Below are 18,617 nucleotides of genomic sequence, written 5' to 3'. Positions count from 1 at the left end.
TTTGTGGTGTTGTGTGGGAGTACTGGTCTTTCAGTACTGGTCTTTCGGCCAAGTGGATGACCATATTTCGGATATGATAATAAAAAACTAATATACAGTCTCTTTCTTCAGTTGTTACAATGATCATCTATACTACTGCACAGGGAATCATCATTTGTTTTATACAAAAATTCTGATTTTTCCAACCGTTAAGGAGGGCTATTGGTATTTTCTTAACATTATGCCAGGTATGTTACCTTGGCTTCAGCTTACAGGCCGTCAAAGACCCTATGGCAAGTACAGAGTGGAAGACCGACTTGACCATTTTCTGCTAGTAAGCTACCAACCCTGTTTTTCAAAATCAGACAGCAACTGGAGGATCCTATCTTTTTCTCCTTGGCTGCCAAATATTGCCGGAACTGCAGTTCTGCACAAATCAACAATCGAGGAGCGATCAAGTTGAAAGTGCTCAGCCGCCAATAGATATTCATTAGACAGTGGGCTACCAAAAAAGGCAACATCATCCGTCTTTTGAAGTATTAGTCTTCTCGCCATCCTGTTTGCTTGAAAAACAAAAGGACTTACACAGAGAATCACTGGACAATCTTGATGCCTCCAATATCCAAAATGGTGATCGGGGAAACTCCCTTGAATGAGTTTTGCGTGGACGTTGCAAGACAGGCATAACTCCAGGGCCAGTCTACGTCGGGCAATCTCTTCCTTGAATTCATTGGGAACATTGATCACATGGCCCAACCTTTCGGGTTGAAAAGAGAGTAACGTCTCTAGCTCGGCCGGGCACGATGAGCTTGCTGTTTCTGCAAAATGCAGTGTCACATAGAGCCCATGCTCCTTTGCCCTGGCAAAAGCATCCTTGAATATGGACACATCTCCACGAGATGGGTCTCCGCTCAATTCTACAGCAACAACCCCACGGTGCTTGTACTTGACGGCCAAGTCCACGACTTCAAGAGCGTTTGCAGCCGATTTAGTCCTGTCAATAGAGAGGATCAAGTATGTTGACATTTGATCATTCTCGAATTCATCGATCACGTCGAGAACTGTCGACACATAATCATTTTTTGAAACTCCATGACGTTGGCTCTCGCGCGGTGTGGTTCGCAGCTCCAGATATCGGACTCCATCTTCTTGAAAGTCCTGCAAGACGCGACGTGTAGAGTATCGCAGCCCTTCTATGTCACTGCAAAGATGATATATCAAGTTTGAAAACATTGGAAAGAACCTGCTCGTAAGCAGTTGAGTCAGCTCGCCGAGTCACTATCGACTCTCCGATGTGAAAAAAAAATTTTGTACTTGCGTTTCAAGGTCAAAATCAACTTTGCCTTTTGGCATGACCTCCATTGGGTTTGGAATTGTACAGTTGATGTCCGACTCCTTTGCCCTGACCCAAAGCTCCTGCAGACATTCTCGGGATATACTGCCGCTCAGATGAGCGTGTAGCTAAAGGAAGGTGATTAACATTATGTTAGCAAGTTCCAGCATTGCGTATTAAAGCCCTGCAGGAACTAACTTCGATTTTTGGAAGTGCTTTTGTAAAAGCCAGGTCTACTGGCTGTTTCGACAACTGTACCATCTTCGTTTATATGCTTGCATGCTCGATCTTACGAGTTAAGGGGTAAAATAAACTCGATTTTCTCAAGCTCCCAGTAAGCACGGAGTAGTTGCTACATATGTGATTTACCCCGCACTTCTGGGTTGCTACGGAGATCGCCTACAGTCCGTTTCAAGGGGCCATTTGGCTCACACAGAGGTCGGTGAAGGGTCGACAGAGCCCAGAGAACTTTACATAAAGGGGAGTAACATATTTAGTATTGCTGAGCAGAGGGTATCTTTTTTTAAGTAGTACAAAATTTCTCATCCATAATCGTACAGCATTTTTTCCAAAGGTCTTCAAGGAACGATTACAACGAACTGTGCCATCTAATTCTCTCCCTTTTGAGGATCTTCACCACGCCCAGGGGCAGAGTCTTATCTTCTACTCCCGCGAGGCCACCGTATTTTTCCAGCATTCCAGGATGATACAGCTCCACAATACCTTTAGAATATGACGACAACCTATACCAATCACTGGACAGGCTTTTATTCGATTCGTTTGTTGAGATCACATTCTGTAGCTCCGGAGTAAAGGCAGCAGGAACCTCGCTTGGCTGCTCCAGGAGCACCTCGTACGCCTTCTTCATCAGATAGCTTGTGGTTTCACTGTATCGGAAAAATTCTTCCAATGGCATGAACTCTGTGGTGGAGGACGGCGAACTGGCTGATGAGCTGGAGCCCGCTAATACTACAGAGGTTTGATTAGGGCCCTGTTTCTCATATTTTTCCTTCGCCGTCGCATATTCTTTTTGTTCCGCAATAAATGCGGAGCGTAATATTCTCTCAGGCGTGGTCTTAATCCCTTCTCGCATCGCTATGAGGGAAACAAACGGGTTGGTCAATGACAAACCACCGTATTCCTCAGGAAGGTAGAAGAAGCCATCTGGGAGGCCTGTTATTCCAAACTTCTTCTCAATTTCCTGGCGAAGATGATTTGAGACGCCGCCTGTTGCGGTATTCTCGGCAAATAATTCCTTTTCGATGCGTCTCAAAGTTGACAAGACCATTTCGAGATGCGGACGACCAAGACAGAGTGCCGGTTTTCCGAAGTTGTTGCTCATAAACCGTGCCATATATGTGTTCCATGCTTGAACCCAGCTGAAAACACTTTTACACGCTGAAAGTTGTCGCCTTAACTCCTGAATATGTTCGTCGATCTGGCTCTGGTCGACCTCAAATCTTCCCGTGGTCTCATTAAGCTTGAGAAACCCCCACTTTATTGATCCGTTTGGCAAAATAATTGGTTCGGATTTGGAGGAGACAGACGAATTATCACCTCCAATGCCGCTCGACTTAGAATCGCCGTCATCGTTTGTTGGAGACATCAGCTTTTTACCAAACAATCGCGCCATCCCACTTTTTTCTTCATTAATATTCAAACCCATCACACTGCAGAACTCGGTAACAGCCTTCCATGCTTTGATGCAAGTTGATTCTTGTCCCCAAAACCAAAAGTCGTCGTGTAGACGATAGAGAAGCAATCCATCGGCGTTCTGGTTGACAGAGAAGTCGAGGCAGAAAAGCAAAACCTCTCCGAGGCAGTCACTTATAGAGTGGCTGAGTGAAACTCCATTTTGCCGCACCCGTATGGGCGCATCGTCGCCATCTTGCACAAACCTCAAGGGGGCCTCGAGGAAACGCCTGAAAAAATCTATCCATATTTGAGGAACATGGAAGAACTCGAGGATAGACAAGAGAGTTGTGTGGGGTAGGGATGGCCCAAACCACCGAAAGTCCGATTGGACAATAGTAATTTCTCCATGTAGTGCTTTGTGAAGCCAGATTTCCGCCATGACGAGATGGAGGAGCGAGTGTTTGAGATCAGCAAAGGTTTTCTTCTTTTCTTCCTCCGGATCTGCATCGGTGTTGTATACCACCATCGAGTCAGTATCTGTAGGGAGTTGACACATGAAGTACTTCTCCAGAAAATCGCTCTTTCTAGCCCCAACAATATTGTACTCGTCTCGACCTTCTCTACCATTTTCGTACAAGAAATATTTTCGCCTCTCAATATCCTGCTTTGGGATTCTTGCGGATTGTGCTTTCCAGGCATGCGAATTGAAAAGCGACATGAAAAGTTCTTTGAATTGAATGCTCCATTTGACACCAATGTAGTGTAAGAACATGGCATCCAAGATATCCTCATCCATGTAAGCTCGGTATTTGCCATTTAGGTGCCGCCTCATCTCCACAGGAATTGGACTGGAGCTCCACGACCAGTTATCCAGCTGTGCCATCCGAACATTCAGCACATCCGCAACTTCTTGCGCAACGGCGTCATTGACGAGGAACTCTCTAAGGATAGCCACCTTGTCAGTAGACAAAATGTCTTTACTGATCACCCCGCCGATGATCCACTTTAAAGAGCTGAGAGTAAAGTGATCATCTTTTGTTAGAAACTGTTTGCTAGATAGCTGGATCCTTTTACGGAAATCTTTGAGTGCTTGCTCAGATAAGCTGGATTGGTGGAATAGGTTCGTAAGATAGCTCTTGATTTTTTCACTATCCACCTGCCGGCGCTCAAACACCAACTTTTCCCACTGTGTACGCTGTTCCTGCACCTCCTTGCGTTCAAGTTGTTTGTAGGATGCACCTAGATCTTTACCATCAGGGACTTCGGGTACAGGGTTACGAGGGTTGTTTAGCCACTCCGTCACCAGCCGATTGAAGAACAGGGCATGTTCATGTTTAGCGCTGATGAACTCGAGCTGCTTGCGGAGCTCTTCCTCGGACTGCCTTAGTCTGGCATCAGATATTGAAGAGTCGTATTTACGTTGAACGAGCTCTCGACGAATATTATAGTATACATGTCGAGCCGAGACCCGTTGCCCATCAGATCTAATGACGGCGTCATCTGCGTCGGTTGTGTCTAGACCATCGTCTGGAAACCCTTTGACACGAGCCACGCCCTCTAGGAGAATTCTGACTTTATCTTCGAGAGTTTGCTGATTTGCGGCTTCATCGTATATTGCTTTCTTGCGAGATTCAAAGAGTGTCTGCTTTTTAGAAAGCTCCTTGAGCTTCGTGTCGGTAATCGACTTAAGGGTGGCGGGCAGAGCGTCATTAGCTGCTAAAGTCATCGTGTGTATGGACTGCTTGTCACTTGGAGTCTTCGAGGAGGAATAAGGCTGCTTTGAAGATGGGGACTGAAGATATGTATTGATTGCGCGAAATTGGTGAGTTGAACTGCGTGGAAGGCTGCTCGAAGCTATGCGGAGACAGAGACCGTATCCAAATCGCATTTCGGCGGCTTCACCTCGTCAGGCTCTTTATACACATACTTCGGCGGAGAGCGGTTTCCTGTCCAGCTGCCCGACACCCAAGATGGGACCAGAGAAAGGCTGGCGGTGATCGTTTCGAGCTGTGCGACTTCAAGAGGACCTTACCCGATTTGGCCTCCGCCTATGTTCCTTTGATCGGGCTCTTCCAAGTTCCAGCAGTGTGTGGATTAGTTAACAATGACCATGCAAAATTGCATTGAAAGCTAAAGAAAATCGATACCAGAGATTTTCTGCCAGTATGAAACATTCACCTCCAGGCACCCAACGCATCAACCAGGCAGAAACGATGTTTGCAGGGGTTGACATCATTCGATAGTTATTTCTCGGAGGCCGCATTAGTTACACGACCTTCCATTGGCGGTGCAGCTACCCTTAGGTTCAGGACAGCTTTCACATATCAGCGGCATGGCTACCCATAGCTGTTCGCGCAGTCGTATGGGTGTAGCCATCAGATCCATTTCAATGATGGTCCAGCCGCCAGGCCGTCACGCGTCTTCTATCCGTGGTACAATCGCGGCGTTGTGAGGAGGGCCAAAACACATCGTCATCCAGGACGGTGGCAGATACCACTTATGCCAGAAACCGAAGCGTGAGAATCGGCAGCGGGCAGGGCAGGGCCTTTGAGTATTATGGCACGGTCTCGACGCCGTTCAGTGGCCGTACAGCTCCTGTTCACTGTACGGACGGGGCGTAAGGCAGCAGGGCCCAAAGCGGACTAGTTAGCGCTGCGAGCCACTCTGTTTCAGGACCCGACCCACAGCGGGAACAACCTCCACACTCGCTATCCCAACCACAAGCAAGCAACACATCGCACAGTCCTTGCGCAGCCTGGCGGACAGCACACCCAGGTCGGCCAGCAGCCAGCCGCCAGCCAGACAGCACAGTGGACTGAGCCTGTGATGATATGCTCTCAAACACGGCGCCCAGTCAGAGCAATTGGCTGAAGTGGTAGCCACGAGCCGCCGCGCTACTTCTACGGAGCCCCCTTGCCCCGCATCCTACCGGCCACCGGCAGCAGCTTTGAGGCTATCGTTCCTTGGACGGCAAAAATCGGCCGAAATACGATGCCGTGGGAGGATAGAGATCGAGGTCTCGATGCATGACCTAGTTATTATCATTTAACGCCATTCCGCAAGAAAAAGGGCCCAGCGAAGGCATCGCAATCGCGACGGGAAATTGGGTCAAGGCATAGGAGCGGGGCCGCCAAAACACCCCTCGGATCTTACAGATGATCGTACTACGCGGGCCAAGTTCTCGGTCCAGACATGTAAGGAACAGTACTACTCCGTACGTTCCATAGCCTGCACCAGCCCGGCTGCCTGCAAGCTCCACCAAGACTATTAGTCAACTAGTGGGCCAAGTCGGAAGTTTTCTTGACGACCCACGAACCTGATGATCATTTGTTAAATTATGTTTCCAGCGTCTTCCCTAAAAGAGTCAAGAAAGTCAAGCCCCTAAATGTTTCGTCTGATGGAGGAGCTCCTGGGTTCGCCACAGCGGGTGGGGAAAACGGGAACCGGCAAGTTTTCTCCAAGAAACGTCCTTCTGTTAATATTATTTTCATTAGTTTACGGCTTGCCTTTGGACAGCTCAATTCTGCTACCAAATTTCGGCCGCGGAGATTAACCTTATACTCCGTACAGATGAAGTATGTTTGGGAATAGCCCGCTCGCTAAAGCCTTCGATCTTCTTCTCCGCTCCAAGCTACGGTTCTGGTTTTCCGTGCGCCTGGAAAGCCATACTCCGTACGGTATTTCGTTTCATTCTCTCTAGTCTCCGACTACCATTGGTTTGGTTCGGGATATTATTTTTCCCTCGATGATGGTGTGTTTTGGGCAATTATGCCCGGTGCTTCAAAAAAAATCCCATCTGGTCTTGGGTGTACGATCAGCACACAGACAACACAAGGATAGCTGATATCTGCAGACTTGGCATAAAAATTTCGAAGGCCGGCCTCCAATAATGGCCGTCTAGAAATGCGTTGATAAATATCTTCATGTCGCGTCAGCAGCGGCAATAATAAGTGCGACATGAAGACAAATATAAATAAGGGACTTCGAGAGCCTGAACCGTGATCTTGTGCAGATTGAGCCAGAAACGGACCATCGCAGTGTACTTGGCCAAATTACTTCTGATACGAAGTACGGGGCGAAATTAGAAACGCTTCACCCTTATCCCCACTTCCGCGCGGCAACTTGGATAATTCACCAACCATAATACGCGCTTGAAAATTACTGGTTCTTGAACTCCATAACCCGTGGCATGCTACGTCTGCGGTACGGTCTTGCGTGGGCTGTCTACATTAGACGTGGGTGGAGTTGAGAAAGTGGGCATGTGAGAATAGGGGCCCAGGGCCTTGTTTGGCTTGTTATTATAAAAGCTATCCCCCCGGGACCAAGCCAAATAACCCCCTCAGAGCATTTTCTCAGTCGTTCCTTACCATATACATTCGTTTAAATTCATAGTTCCAACTATGGCTCCACTCCTTTCAATTGCTGCTGCCCTCGCCATACCGGCTGTAGCGATGGCAGCAGCTATCGCTCAACTCCCCGAGGGTGATTCTAGAATTGTCGGCGGCGTCGAGGCTGGTGATGGCGATTTCCCTTCTCTCGTTCATTTTACTGTAAGCGGCACGAAGCAATGCGGAGGAGCCTTGATCAATGCAAAGACTGTCCTTACAGCGGCTCATTGTATTCACGCGTATGATACCGATGTTATAGTCCGGGCGGGGTCTAATGTATGTCATTTCGCCTTCATTCTGGAAGTTATACTCACATTTTCATAGTTGTGGAATTCAGGTGGCATTCAAGTGGGCGTTGAAAAAATTATACTTCACCCTGAATACGCTCCTCAGCCTAGACACGACAATGATTTTGCTATTTTACACTTGAATGCATCAATCCGAGCAAGCAGCAAAATTGGTTATGCTAAAATAGAACAAAAAGGATCAGATGTTACTGCAGGCACAAATGTTACAGTTGCGGGATGGTATGTGCTTATCTCTGTTTGTTTAAAGAATGGTGCTTATTCTAAAATCAGGGGACAGTTAAAGCATAAAGGAGAGCACGTTGATAAACTAAGAAAGACTATGGTCAAAGTCGTCTCCCGCCAGGAGTGTAAAGCCTTGTATGCGAAAACTTCTCACACTATTACTGAAAACATGATCTGCGCCAAAGATGAGGGCAAAGATGCCTGCGGTGGAGACAGCGGCGGTCCTCTTTTCATCACCGGAACGAATACCGTTGTCGGCGTGGTATCGTGGGGAATTGGGTGCGCCAACAGCTCATACGCCGGAGTATATTCCAGAGTTGGCGTTATGGTTGATTTCCTCCTTGCAAATTTAGCACCTGGCTCGGATAAACCCATTCAAGTCCCTGGACAGTCACCAGCGCCATCGTCAAGTCAACCGCCAGTCCAGACGCCAACCCCATCGCCATCTCCTCCACCAGTTCAATCCCCTGCTCCATCATCAAACCGTCCACCAGTTCAATCTCCGCTCCCATCGGCGAGTCGCCCACCGGTTCAATCTCCGCTCCCATCGGCAAGCCGCCCTCCAGTTCAGACGCTAACCCCAATGCCAACTCCATCGCAAAATCCAGAACAGGCCCCTATCCCAGTGTCAAAGCCACCATCACAGACGAAGGTCTGCAGACCTCGTAAACATCGTCGCCGATCATGAACGTTTTTTTTTTCCCTTTCTCTCATGGAAACTTGTCTTGGGCATCAAAAATGGTATTGATGACTTTTGATAGCTTTTTCTTGTAATTATATTTCTTTATTGAATCATTTAAGCGGGGCATTTCTGGGTTACAATAATCCCAAGCAACACCACGGTCTGTGGGGGTTTGCTCTCAGCTTTAGAGATCTTGAATTCAAGCTCGATATGTCTCATACAGCACCAGCACCGGCGAGGGCAAACCCAGTCTCAGAGCCCCAAGGCTTAGCAATGAAAGCAGCGTAGCGCGTTTCCAAATTCATGACGAGTTACTGCTGGGAATTATTGTTGGAGGTTGATGCTACGCGCAGTGCACGAACCCATGCGAAAGAGCGGAGTTTCTTCAATGACACAGCGTTCGTGTTTAATTAAAAGCCGTGGCCTAGCCCCGCATAGTTCTGCTAGCACATACGACCTGGCTCGACCTTGAAGGAACAGGCTACCAGCTAGTACCATCACACAGCCTCGGCAGGACATGCAGTGTCTTGACAAAATATTTTATCTTTCCTCTGCCTTCGCCTCAAGTGCAGCATCATCCCCAAATAGTCCCATAGGAGAGGATGTCTGTGTGTGTGTGTGTGTATTATTTTTCGTAGACTGTTATGGCTGGCCGCGACGCGACTCAGCCACTAATTGGACCTTCTACCGCTGTGTGGTGCCAGGGGGTCAGAACGGGGCCCCTGCAACACCAAGCATGTTGTGGGAACGTTTTCATTACTCCGTACTCATGGGAAGAAATACGTGTTTTTCGAGGTCCGAGCTAGATTGACGGAGCCCTCCGTGCCGATGAGGATGATGTACAGATGCTCGCTAGCGGCCATCGCCGATTGGATCCCACCCTAAACAAGCGTGCGGATAATGCTACCTTGCGTGCTCTCCAGCGCTAAAAACCGGTACGAGTAATCCGCTCAAAACAGTATTTTTGGGCGTGGAGCATCTATAGACGATAGTGTACAGAGTGGGATACAGCACTGTCGATAAAATAAGGGGCCGTGTCCAGTGTTGTACTGGCCATCTCCATCTCAACACCCCCAAAATCAGTCATGATTCCACCGCCCAAATTTCACATAATCGTCATATAACCCTTTGAACACCGCCCTTGACGATGAATCCATGCTCGCATTCATTGCTCGCAAGGTTGTCTTCGACATGACATCTAGAACGGCATACCACCCTGGCATCAGGACCGCTTTCATGTCAGGCGTTAGGTGGCCACGTAATTGCAACCCTGCATATTCTATGATGAGATACTGGAGGTGTTGGCTGACGAGGCTCTTTACTTTCTTCGTGTTGTCACTCAAGCCTTGACTAAAGCCTCCACGGTGATTTTCAACCGCCGACACCGTTGGGTCGCAGAGCGACGTCAGCAAGCGTGTATATTGGCCAGCATGTTCGGCGGTCAGGGGCGTTGGGCCCCTGCTTCCAAGCCATGGGGGCAATGTGGACAGGAAGCGTGACTGCTTCATCGATCGGGAATCGCCCGAGAAGAGGCATCGCAATAGTTGTTGCAAGACCGGGAGGACGAGGTGAAGCCTCCCGCTCATCTTCTTACGGTATAGTCCAAAAATTGTCCCTAGCAGACGACATGTACGTGTGTATACAGCTCCCGCATCGCAGCGTGCGATCTGGGGGCCCGCTGGCGACGCAATAATAGCAAAAGTGGCGATGATATTGTCAACGTTCCATTGGGATACTGAACGGGCTTGCGTGCGTAGTATTATATCAAGACATTCCGACGCGAGACTGAAGGCCTCAATCGACGTACATTTTGTCAGAACCTCGGTGATTTCGGTGAAAGTTGCGGTTAATTCAAGAGATTCCGAACTTTCTCTATCTTCAATCGGATCTAGCAAGGCTAGAGCCATGCCAATCAACAGTAACCGATAGGCCAAGTGCTCCCCTGAAGAAATTGAGATTCGCGAGTCACGGATGAAGCCAACCAGAGCTTCTTTTGGTAAAGATGACAACTGGGCGTAAATTGTATGAGCAGACAATTTCTGGTCTCTTGTTTGGAGTTGATGTATTTTGAGGAACGGAGCGTAACTGAGGAGGCTGGTGGTGACCTCCGATTCCGTGGTTTCATATGACATCTTTTGCCGTTTAACAGAATTTCTAATACTTTCAGCACAGCTGGAGACACTTAAATATTTGTCAAGCTTCTGGAAATACCGCAAAGCTTTTTTATCTTTCCGTATCAGATCTTCTAAAGTTTTTGAAATTTCCAAGATCCCGACCACAAGATGCGGTCTGGACGGCTCCTTTTTTAATTCTCGTGATAAAGTCTTGAGATCTGAAACGAATTTCTTAAAGGTTTTTGCTCGCAACGTTTGGATGTGTTTTCGTTTCCTATCATCAAAATCCGTCTGGTGTTTGTGGAGCAGATTTAGGGACAAGAACAACAAATAATGCTCCGCCGTATCGAGATTGATAGTCGCCATCTTCCCACCTATCTCAGAAACCACGGCAAATGTCTCTTCGCCAAATGCATCCAACTCTCCTGACGGAGTCAACATCTTTGAGACCACCGCACAGTGTAGCTGATCAAAAGCACGGAAGAAATCCGACTCGGCCCGAACATCTTGAGTAGATACAGATGCCGCCAACTTCCAAAGATTTTTACTATCGCTCGTGATTTTGGCAGGCGATTTTGGTGCAGCAACCAACTTCGCCATGAGAGAAACAATGTCAACCTTCGTTTCCGGCCTGGGAGCTTCCATGAGAATTTGCTCAAGGAGATCCAGTAAACTGCCTCTTTGGTGGCGCGGCATCAATTTAACGGGGATATTTAAAAGGCTTTTCACAAGAAACTCACGGTTTTTCTTGCCCTCCTTTAGTTGCTCGGACAAAACGAAAGTCAAGTCGTACACAACATTCGACGAAGTGTAAAGAAAATCGTAGGATACAAAGTCGTGCCAAAGGTTTGGTAGCTGTGGACATGAATCTTCAAGAGTTTCATTGCGCACAACCTCTTTTGATTGCGTTGCTTCAGTTGGATAGGCTGCAGATAGAAATACCAAAAAAAGCTTTCGTCGGGATTCCGCTGATAGAAGACCCAAAGCTTTGTTGTTTGATAATAACGTTGCTAGGCACCCAATTGCTACAGTTTGGTGGGAAATAAGAGTTTCAATGCGACCGTTCCAGCCTACACCCGCAAATTCCGGAGAGTTTCTGAGCAGGACACAAAGTATTGAAGCGATTTTATCCAGATACTGCGTAGCAGCGGCTTCTTCTAGCTCTTCAGCAAAGCAAGTGGCGAATTTACAGCTCCAAAAGGCTTCTTGGCATTGTGCATTGTTGGTCGAGGCCGAAGTCTTCTTGCGAAATCGTTCAATAGTTTCCAGAGCGGTAGGCAGCATAGATGAGGTAACAGTTTCAGGAAGGGTGCTATTTGGGGCGCCGGAGGCATCAATAAAATTCCGAGAAATTCTCCATAAGCGCCATTTCCAAAGAGCGCCAGAAGAGGACTTGATAAAGGCTATCAAAGTCTCTAAAACATTCCCACAAGAAAGGCCTGATTGCAGTTTTCTGTCCTTCTCTGATCCAACCATCAGCATCGAGTCCAAAACCACAACATCGGCATACGCCGTTGGTATATCATCGGAGTTGGACAAAGCCGAGACGACCCTCTCGATCTGAGACTCGACGCGTGCAGAGGCATAGTTAACAGAGAGTAACTCTCCATACGCTCGAGAGATGTCATCATCTTCCCAGACGGAAAAAGGAGGCAAATCGGCGCACTCTGAACGACGTTTGTCTAAGAGTTTAAGTTGACTACTCCAAATTTGAAGGAATGCATCTCCATCTCTCGCCGCGAAGAAGCCCTTTAGTAAAGGTAGAACAACACCGTTCTTCATCAACGTATACGTAACGTCGAAAGTCTGCTGGGGAGACTGGCAGACCGAAGTGAGACAAGTCACCAGGGAATCCAGAAGGGGTTTTGATTCACTGAGTCCTGAATTGGGCAGGAAAACATCAACGCCAAGTTGAATCACCTGTGAGACCAATTTCCATGGTATTTCACTCCTGCTGCTCTGAAGCAGCCCGGAAAATCGCACAGTGTATCGCACGAGTGTACCGAGAGACAAGGTAAATGCCCGATCAATAGCAACCTGGAATAGACACTGTAGTATAGCCGGGTCAGATTTTTTCCGGGAGTCTGTATACAAATCAAACCCAGCGCGCGCAGAGAGAACCACGAATAGGGTCTCCAGCCATGCTGCCTCCTTCATCTGACGTTTGAACGTGTCTCGCGGCAGAGCACGGGTAGATATCTCAAGTAGAATCGACAGAAGGCTAGGGGCTATGTTTGCATCATCCCCTAACCGGGAAGCAAGTCCCTTCGAAATAGTGTCAATGGTATCTGGGGAAACCCGGTCGTCTTGAGCGTTTTGATTGTTGGTGGGAGTTGAAAAGAAGAGCTCTCGGAGAGGCAAGGTAACATGTAGTACAACCAATCTTTCGATAGCTTGCACAAGGGGATGCCTGGTCCTCGTTTCATCCTGAGTTGATGCGTTATTTAGGAGCAGCTGCAGAGCAGGTCCCAAGACTCTTGAACAAAAAAGACCCTGTAAGACATTAATATAAACTCAAAAAGCCACATCCTGCCAAAAATAAGGGGGAGGGAGCCACAAACATTACTCAAGCTCACAGATCCGTCCAAGCTCTCAGACCTCAGGTTCCAGATTTCCACCACAGCGGACAAGCCAACAAATGACCGCTCGGTCATGTGCCCCGTCGCCGCGGCACTCTGCAAGGCCTGGCGGAGAATATTCGCCGCAGTCGCTGGATCTCCCCGTAAGACCAGCTTCAGCTGTGCCTTGAGTGCAGCCTGCGCAGCCGGGACCCTGTCTGCCAGCTCGACGAGGTGCTTCACCGCCGCGATCACCGACATGAACGTGTCCGCGGGGGAGTTGGGCGCCGTGGACGAGCGTTGCGGGCCGCCGTCGGCGGCATCATCTTCCGTTCTCTTTCGCTTTTTACCGCTTTTGGCATGCTTTTTGCCGGCCGAGCCATCATCTCGCGGGGCATCCGATGTCGAAGGTGGTGATGATATCAGCTCCCGTAGTTCCTCCAAGGACGTCTGCAAGACGAGCAGAAACTTGTTCTCGGTCAGGAGTATCGCCACCGTTCTGGCGGGGATTCTGTCCAGCAGCAGATGGAAAAGTGTCCACGTAAGATTCTCGAGCCGGTAATTCGACGTCGTCTTGCTCGCTGGCACCGTTAATTTTTTCAGCAGCCACCGCAGCACCCATTCCTCCTTTGGTGCCGCGGCAGGAAGCACTCCGGGAGCACTCTTAGCTCCCTCACTCTCAATCTGCAGGATAGTGTCTAGATCAACCCCAATGATCCGCGCCGCCTCTCTGACGTGGTCCTGCGGCGAACCATAGCTGCTCTTCTCCAGCTGCACCAGAGCTTCGTAGGACTTGGGAACCTAGCAAAAACACACACGCACAATCAGCGCCATTCAATAAAAGCGCAAGTAAGGCATCTTACCTCTGCTAGAACAGCCATGCTGGCAAAATAGCGCAGCCCCCGAAAGCTTCGCAGCCGTCAAACCAATTCCACTCTCTCTCTCTAGAAAAATAAACTTGACGATTACCAGCGCCGCCGGGCCGTTATTTTTCCGGGTTAACTATGTAGTTATTTGCGGACCGCCCGGGAAGCACCACAACCGGTCTTTCCCAGCACCAACCAGCCCAACATCGAGACCCGGCGGCCCCAAGGCGGAAGATCCGATATCAAACCCCAGATCCTTAGACACCAGGTACAATACACTACCCCCTCGAGCCATTGAGGAGCCAAGGAATGATTTGCCCTACTGACAATTGAACCAAACGCCCACACAGCAAAAACACACACAAAAACAACCATGGCAGACTCCAAAGACGCCGCCGCAGCGCCCGTCGTGCCCGTCCCGCAATCCACGCGGCCCGTCAGCGAAGCGCTCCTCAACGACAAGGTGTGAATACACTCTCCCCCCACCCCCCCCCCACGGAACACACCAGCACCCAATACTAACACACCTCCCCCTCCCCCCCGCCACAGTGGGACCGCGCCGTATCCTCACTCCTCATCCGCTCGACGCTCGGGCTCTCGTTCGGCGTGATCTTCTCGGTGCTGCTGTTCAAGCGGCGCGCGTGGCCGGCGTGGGTCGGGCTGGGTTTTGGCGCCGGTAGGGCGTGGGAGGAGGCTGATGGTATGACTCCTTTAGTCCTTGTGGTGGGTAGGTAGGGTATGTATGTGTATACTGATTGATTATGTGGGGTAGCGTCGTTCCGCCGGGGAGATAAGGTCTGGGGCAAGGAGCGGAAGTCGTGAAGAAGGGGAGGGTAATATTGGGGTTCGAGGATGGACGTACGTACATACATAAACATACGCATGCGCTTTCAAGGGGAAATAAATGGGGGGGGGGGGAGACTACGAGGGAGTTCTGTATAGCAAAAAAAAAGCCTTGAGAAACGGAAGAGAGGAGGAGAGGAAAACGCAAAATATGCTGTATTAACATTTCTACGCGTGCGGCTGGTTTTATAGAAAGGGCCCAGGGGGGATCTATGTGTGTGTGTATCTCCCTCTCGCCCTTGGTTTTTGTTGGTTGGAAAGCAATTTAGATCGAGTCCATGATATATTGAGGGAAAACTTGTTGTGTATTTTTTCTTGCTTGCTCTTGCACTTCTGCGCTATTGGTACTTGCAACGAATAAAAAAAAAAGTCTTGCATTATACACACATGAAAAGAAAAGAGCAGGACAGTAATAGCAAGATCTGGTTAGAGTGCTGCTGGGCAGACTGGGGTCAAAAAACAAACTATTAACCATGCACCATCGGAAAAGCCTCGGATATGATGTTCGGCAATTAAATTCAGAAAAAAAAAAAAAGAAAGAAAAGAAAAAAGGCCTCCAGGGACTATTTCTTTCTATCACGGGGAAGGAAAAAAGAAAAAGAAAAAAAAAAATAAAAATAAAAGGTACAGAAAAACAAAAAAAACGCCCTGAGAAGAGAGTAGCAGGTAGTTTAGTGATTATCTACAAAAGAGTAATAATGTCACTATTTACAGACAGAAAAATCCACGTGTTTTGAATGCAATAAAAAAAAGGAAGTAACATGAAAAATAAAAAGGAGAAGAAGATTTCAGATACACACACACAATAATCACATCAAAAGAAAAATACAATTTTTCTAGCGATCAACGCGGGTATGAGGCGGGAAAAGTTTGCGGGGGGGGGGGGGGGGGGGGGGGGGGGGGGCACACTACCCCCCGCGCGGGTTTGGGGGGGGGGGGGGGGGGGGATAAAAAAAAAGAAAAAAAAAAAAAAAAAAAAAAAAAAAAAAAAAAAAAAAAAAAAAAAAAAAAAAAAAAAAAAAAAAAAAAAAAAAAAAAAAAAAAAAAAAAAAAAAAAAAAAAAAAAAAGAAGAGAGTGCGAGGAGGGGGAGGGGGGGGGGGGGGGGGGGGGGGGGGGGGGGGGGGGGGGGGGGGGGGGGGGGGGGGGGGGGGGGGGGGGGGGGGGGGGGGGGGAGTGGCACATCATCACCTGCCAGCGTATTGGATGGGCGGCGGGGGGGTATCATAAGAAGAGAAAAAAAAAAGAAAGAATTATGCATTTAGATGGCGGATGGTGGCGAGAACCAAGGAGAGAGCCGGATAAAAATATAAAAACCAGGCAAAGCAACTTTTTTTCTTTTTTATTTTCTTGTTCAATCCGTGGTCCTATTATCCCGCGAGCCCAAGACCGCACCATTCGTTACCGTCGCCGTGGTGGCCGGAGTCGCCGTTGCCGGCGGTTCCTCCAGAATCGATTGCGGCGGCGGCGCCGCAATGCCATTTGCCGTCGTCGTTGTTGTTGTCGTCATAGTATTCTTCGTCGTGGTAGGCGACTTCTTCGCGGTGGTGGTGGCGGCGGCGGCTTCGGGCGGGCGCGTGGGCTCGAGCGAGATGCCGTTGTGGCCGTCGTGGGTGAGGCAGCCGATGCACTTGCAGTTGATATCGCATTGGCAGGTGCCGACGGCGTTGTAGCAGCGGGACGGGGCGGGGATGCCGACGGGGTACTCGAGGGTGTAGTAGGCGGCAGGCTGCATGACGGCCTCGTGCGACTGGTCGTACAGCACGGGGCTGGGGAGGGAGAAATCGTGGGCGAAGGACGAGGCGGCGGCGGTGGTGGACTGGTAGCGGTAATTAGGATTATTGGTGCCGTTGGTGTGAGTGTTGTTGCTGTGGTTGTTGGTGGCGGCGGTGTTGGTGCTGGAGGAGGCGTCTTGCGCGGCAGCGGCTGCAGCGGCCGCCGCGCTTTGGTCGTAGAGGTTCTGGTGGAATTTGTAGGCGTCAAAAGGCGGCGAGAAGCCGTGCGTGTTATACTGCGAGGTCTGCTGGTTGGCGTCGTCCTCGTTCTCGAAGGCCATCATGTATCCCATCTCCTGGATGTACTGGCGGGTGGTATCATTGAACGGGTGCGAGGCGCAGCCCAGGCACTGGCAGCCATCGCCGCAGCCGCAGTTGTGGCGGGACTGCGGCTCCAGCCCGCTGTAATCAGCAGTAAAGATATTGGGGATGTGCGACGGCAGCACGGATTGTCCGATGTCGTTCGTCGTAAAATGCGTGCCGGCGTACGACGGCGGGCCGGGTAACGAGACCGGGATAGCTGCCAGGCTGGGATTCTGGGGCAAGATGCCGTTGGCATACTCGGCCTTGACATGCACAGAGGGCGGGCGGTCGAGGGCGGAGAACTGGCGTTCAAAGGGCAGATAGGGATACGGCGACTGGGGATAGGCATAGGCAAAGGGCGAGGAGGCCTTAGGCTGCTGCTGCTGCGTCGAGTTCCGCTCGGCGGTGCGGGTAGTATCGCAGCAGGGCGCGGGGCAGCGGGCAGTGGGCGAGGCGGGCACGCTGGCGGGCTGGCTGAAGGGGGCCATGGCCGGGGCCGGGGGATTCGGGGCCACCAGGGCGCCATTCGGCGGGCGCAAGGCCAGGTCAGGACGGCTGCTGGACAGCGCGGCGGGACGCGGATAGGGCTGCTCGGGCGGCACGGCGGCGAGACGGAAGACGGCAGCGGCGGCGGGAGGCTCGCGGGCGGGCTGGTCGGGGGCATCGGCGAGAGCAGCGAGGCCTTTGGCAACGAGCTCGGAGGTAGTCTGCAGGCTGTTCTGGCGGCGCGTCCGCTTCTGCACACGGCTGGGCGTGGGGCCGGTGGACGGCGGCGCGGACAGCGACGGGCTGGCCTTGGGCGACAGCTGCTGGGCGGGCGACTGGCCGGGCTCGGTGCCGGCCATGGGGACTTTATACAGCGGCCGGCAGAGGCACGTCGAGCCTGCGGGCGAGCGGACGTCAGACAGATGGACAAACAAGCAGCGGGATTGCAGCAGGGACAAGAAAAGTCTCAATTGTGCTCACCTTTGGGGATGCGGACCATGAAGGCATAGATCTTCTGGCAGCTACAGGTGCCCTTGGGATGCGGGCATTTGGCGAGCGGACGGCCGGCCTTGGGCACCTTCATCATCAGACGGTCGAAGTGCTGGCATTTGGACGAGCGATGGCCTCTGATGCACGGCTCGCTGGGGGCCAGGCCGGGTCAGTTATATATATATATATACTCACGCGCGCGCAGGGGAGCGAGGGCACACATACCAGGACCATTTGGCGCCCTCTTCGTCGAGAGGCATGGTGGGCGGGGGGTGTGGTGGACGGGGAGTGGCAGTGGGCGTGGGAGTGGGAGTGGGAGAGCGGCAGAGAGGCAGACAGGCAGGCAGCGTCAAGCCCCGCCAGCGCGAGATGGGAGGAAGAAGGCGACGGACGGCGAGGAGGGAAGACGCCGGCGGGCTCAGCAGGCGGGCGACGGGCGGATTCGCCACTGAAGGAGCAGGCGGTGAGGGGGGGAGGGGGGGGGGGGGGGGGGGGGGGGGGGGAGAGAAAGGGCCGCCAGTCGGAGGCGGGGAAAATTTGGTAGCCTCTTGAGCGCCCGGCGGAGGTGGATAGTTATAATTCTGTGGGGGAGGAGGGGGGAATGTCTGCTGGGGAGGAGGAGGGTAGGCTATGGGATG

At 50.7% G+C, this 18,617-nt stretch overlaps 6 protein-coding genes across 6 annotated transcripts; 1 reads left to right on the top strand and 5 right to left on the bottom strand.

The window, feature by feature from the left end:
• Positions 1 to 318: 318 nt before the first annotated feature.
• On the bottom strand, positions 319 to 1,573 carry LOZ57_006026 (uncharacterized protein; the record flags this gene model as incomplete). The annotated part of the gene is made up of 4 exons (XM_049255050.1): positions 319 to 507; positions 565 to 1,180; positions 1,259 to 1,440; positions 1,511 to 1,573. 4 exons carry the CDS (start codon positions 1,571 to 1,573, stop codon positions 319 to 321), a joined length of 1,050 nt encoding a protein of 349 aa, XP_049105905.1.
• Positions 1,574 to 1,901: 328 nt separating this feature from the next.
• Positions 1,902 to 4,835, bottom strand: LOZ57_006025 (uncharacterized protein; the record flags this gene model as incomplete). Its single annotated transcript, XM_049255049.1, has 1 exon — positions 1,902 to 4,835. One exon carries the CDS (start codon positions 4,833 to 4,835, stop codon positions 1,902 to 1,904), a length of 2,934 nt encoding a protein of 977 aa, XP_049105904.1.
• A 2,512-nt stretch (positions 4,836 to 7,347) lies between these two features.
• Positions 7,348 to 8,553, top strand: LOZ57_006024 (uncharacterized protein; the record flags this gene model as incomplete). Its single annotated transcript, XM_049255048.1, has 3 exons — positions 7,348 to 7,611; positions 7,660 to 7,862; positions 7,914 to 8,553. The coding sequence occupies 3 exons, from the start codon at positions 7,348 to 7,350 to the stop codon at positions 8,551 to 8,553; spliced, it is 1,107 nt and encodes a 368-aa protein (XP_049105903.1).
• A 1,073-nt stretch (positions 8,554 to 9,626) lies between these two features.
• On the bottom strand, positions 9,627 to 14,100 carry LOZ57_006023 (uncharacterized protein; the record flags this gene model as incomplete). The annotated part of the gene is made up of 3 exons (XM_049255047.1): positions 9,627 to 13,154; positions 13,223 to 14,020; positions 14,083 to 14,100. 3 exons carry the CDS (start codon positions 14,098 to 14,100, stop codon positions 9,627 to 9,629), a joined length of 4,344 nt encoding a protein of 1,447 aa, XP_049105902.1.
• A 2,180-nt stretch (positions 14,101 to 16,280) lies between these two features.
• On the bottom strand, positions 16,281 to 17,849 carry LOZ57_006022 (uncharacterized protein; the record flags this gene model as incomplete). The annotated part of the gene is made up of 1 exon (XM_049255046.1): positions 16,281 to 17,849. The coding sequence occupies one exon, from the start codon at positions 17,847 to 17,849 to the stop codon at positions 16,281 to 16,283; it is 1,569 nt and encodes a 522-aa protein (XP_049105901.1).
• A 107-nt stretch (positions 17,850 to 17,956) lies between these two features.
• Positions 17,957 to 18,239, bottom strand: LOZ57_006021 (uncharacterized protein; the record flags this gene model as incomplete). Its single annotated transcript, XM_049255045.1, has 2 exons — positions 17,957 to 18,131; positions 18,205 to 18,239. The coding sequence occupies 2 exons, from the start codon at positions 18,237 to 18,239 to the stop codon at positions 17,957 to 17,959; spliced, it is 210 nt and encodes a 69-aa protein (XP_049105900.1).
• Between the last annotated feature and the right edge of the window lie 378 nt (positions 18,240 to 18,617).

The sequence above is a fragment of the Ophidiomyces ophidiicola genome, assembly GCF_022830035.1.
Source record: "Ophidiomyces ophidiicola strain CBS 122913 chromosome Unknown scaffold_35, whole genome shotgun sequence".
In the NCBI taxonomy this organism is placed as follows: Eukaryota; Fungi; Ascomycota; class Eurotiomycetes; order Onygenales; family Onygenaceae; genus Ophidiomyces; species Ophidiomyces ophidiicola.
This window is presented reverse-complemented; position numbering and strand designations above follow the sequence as displayed.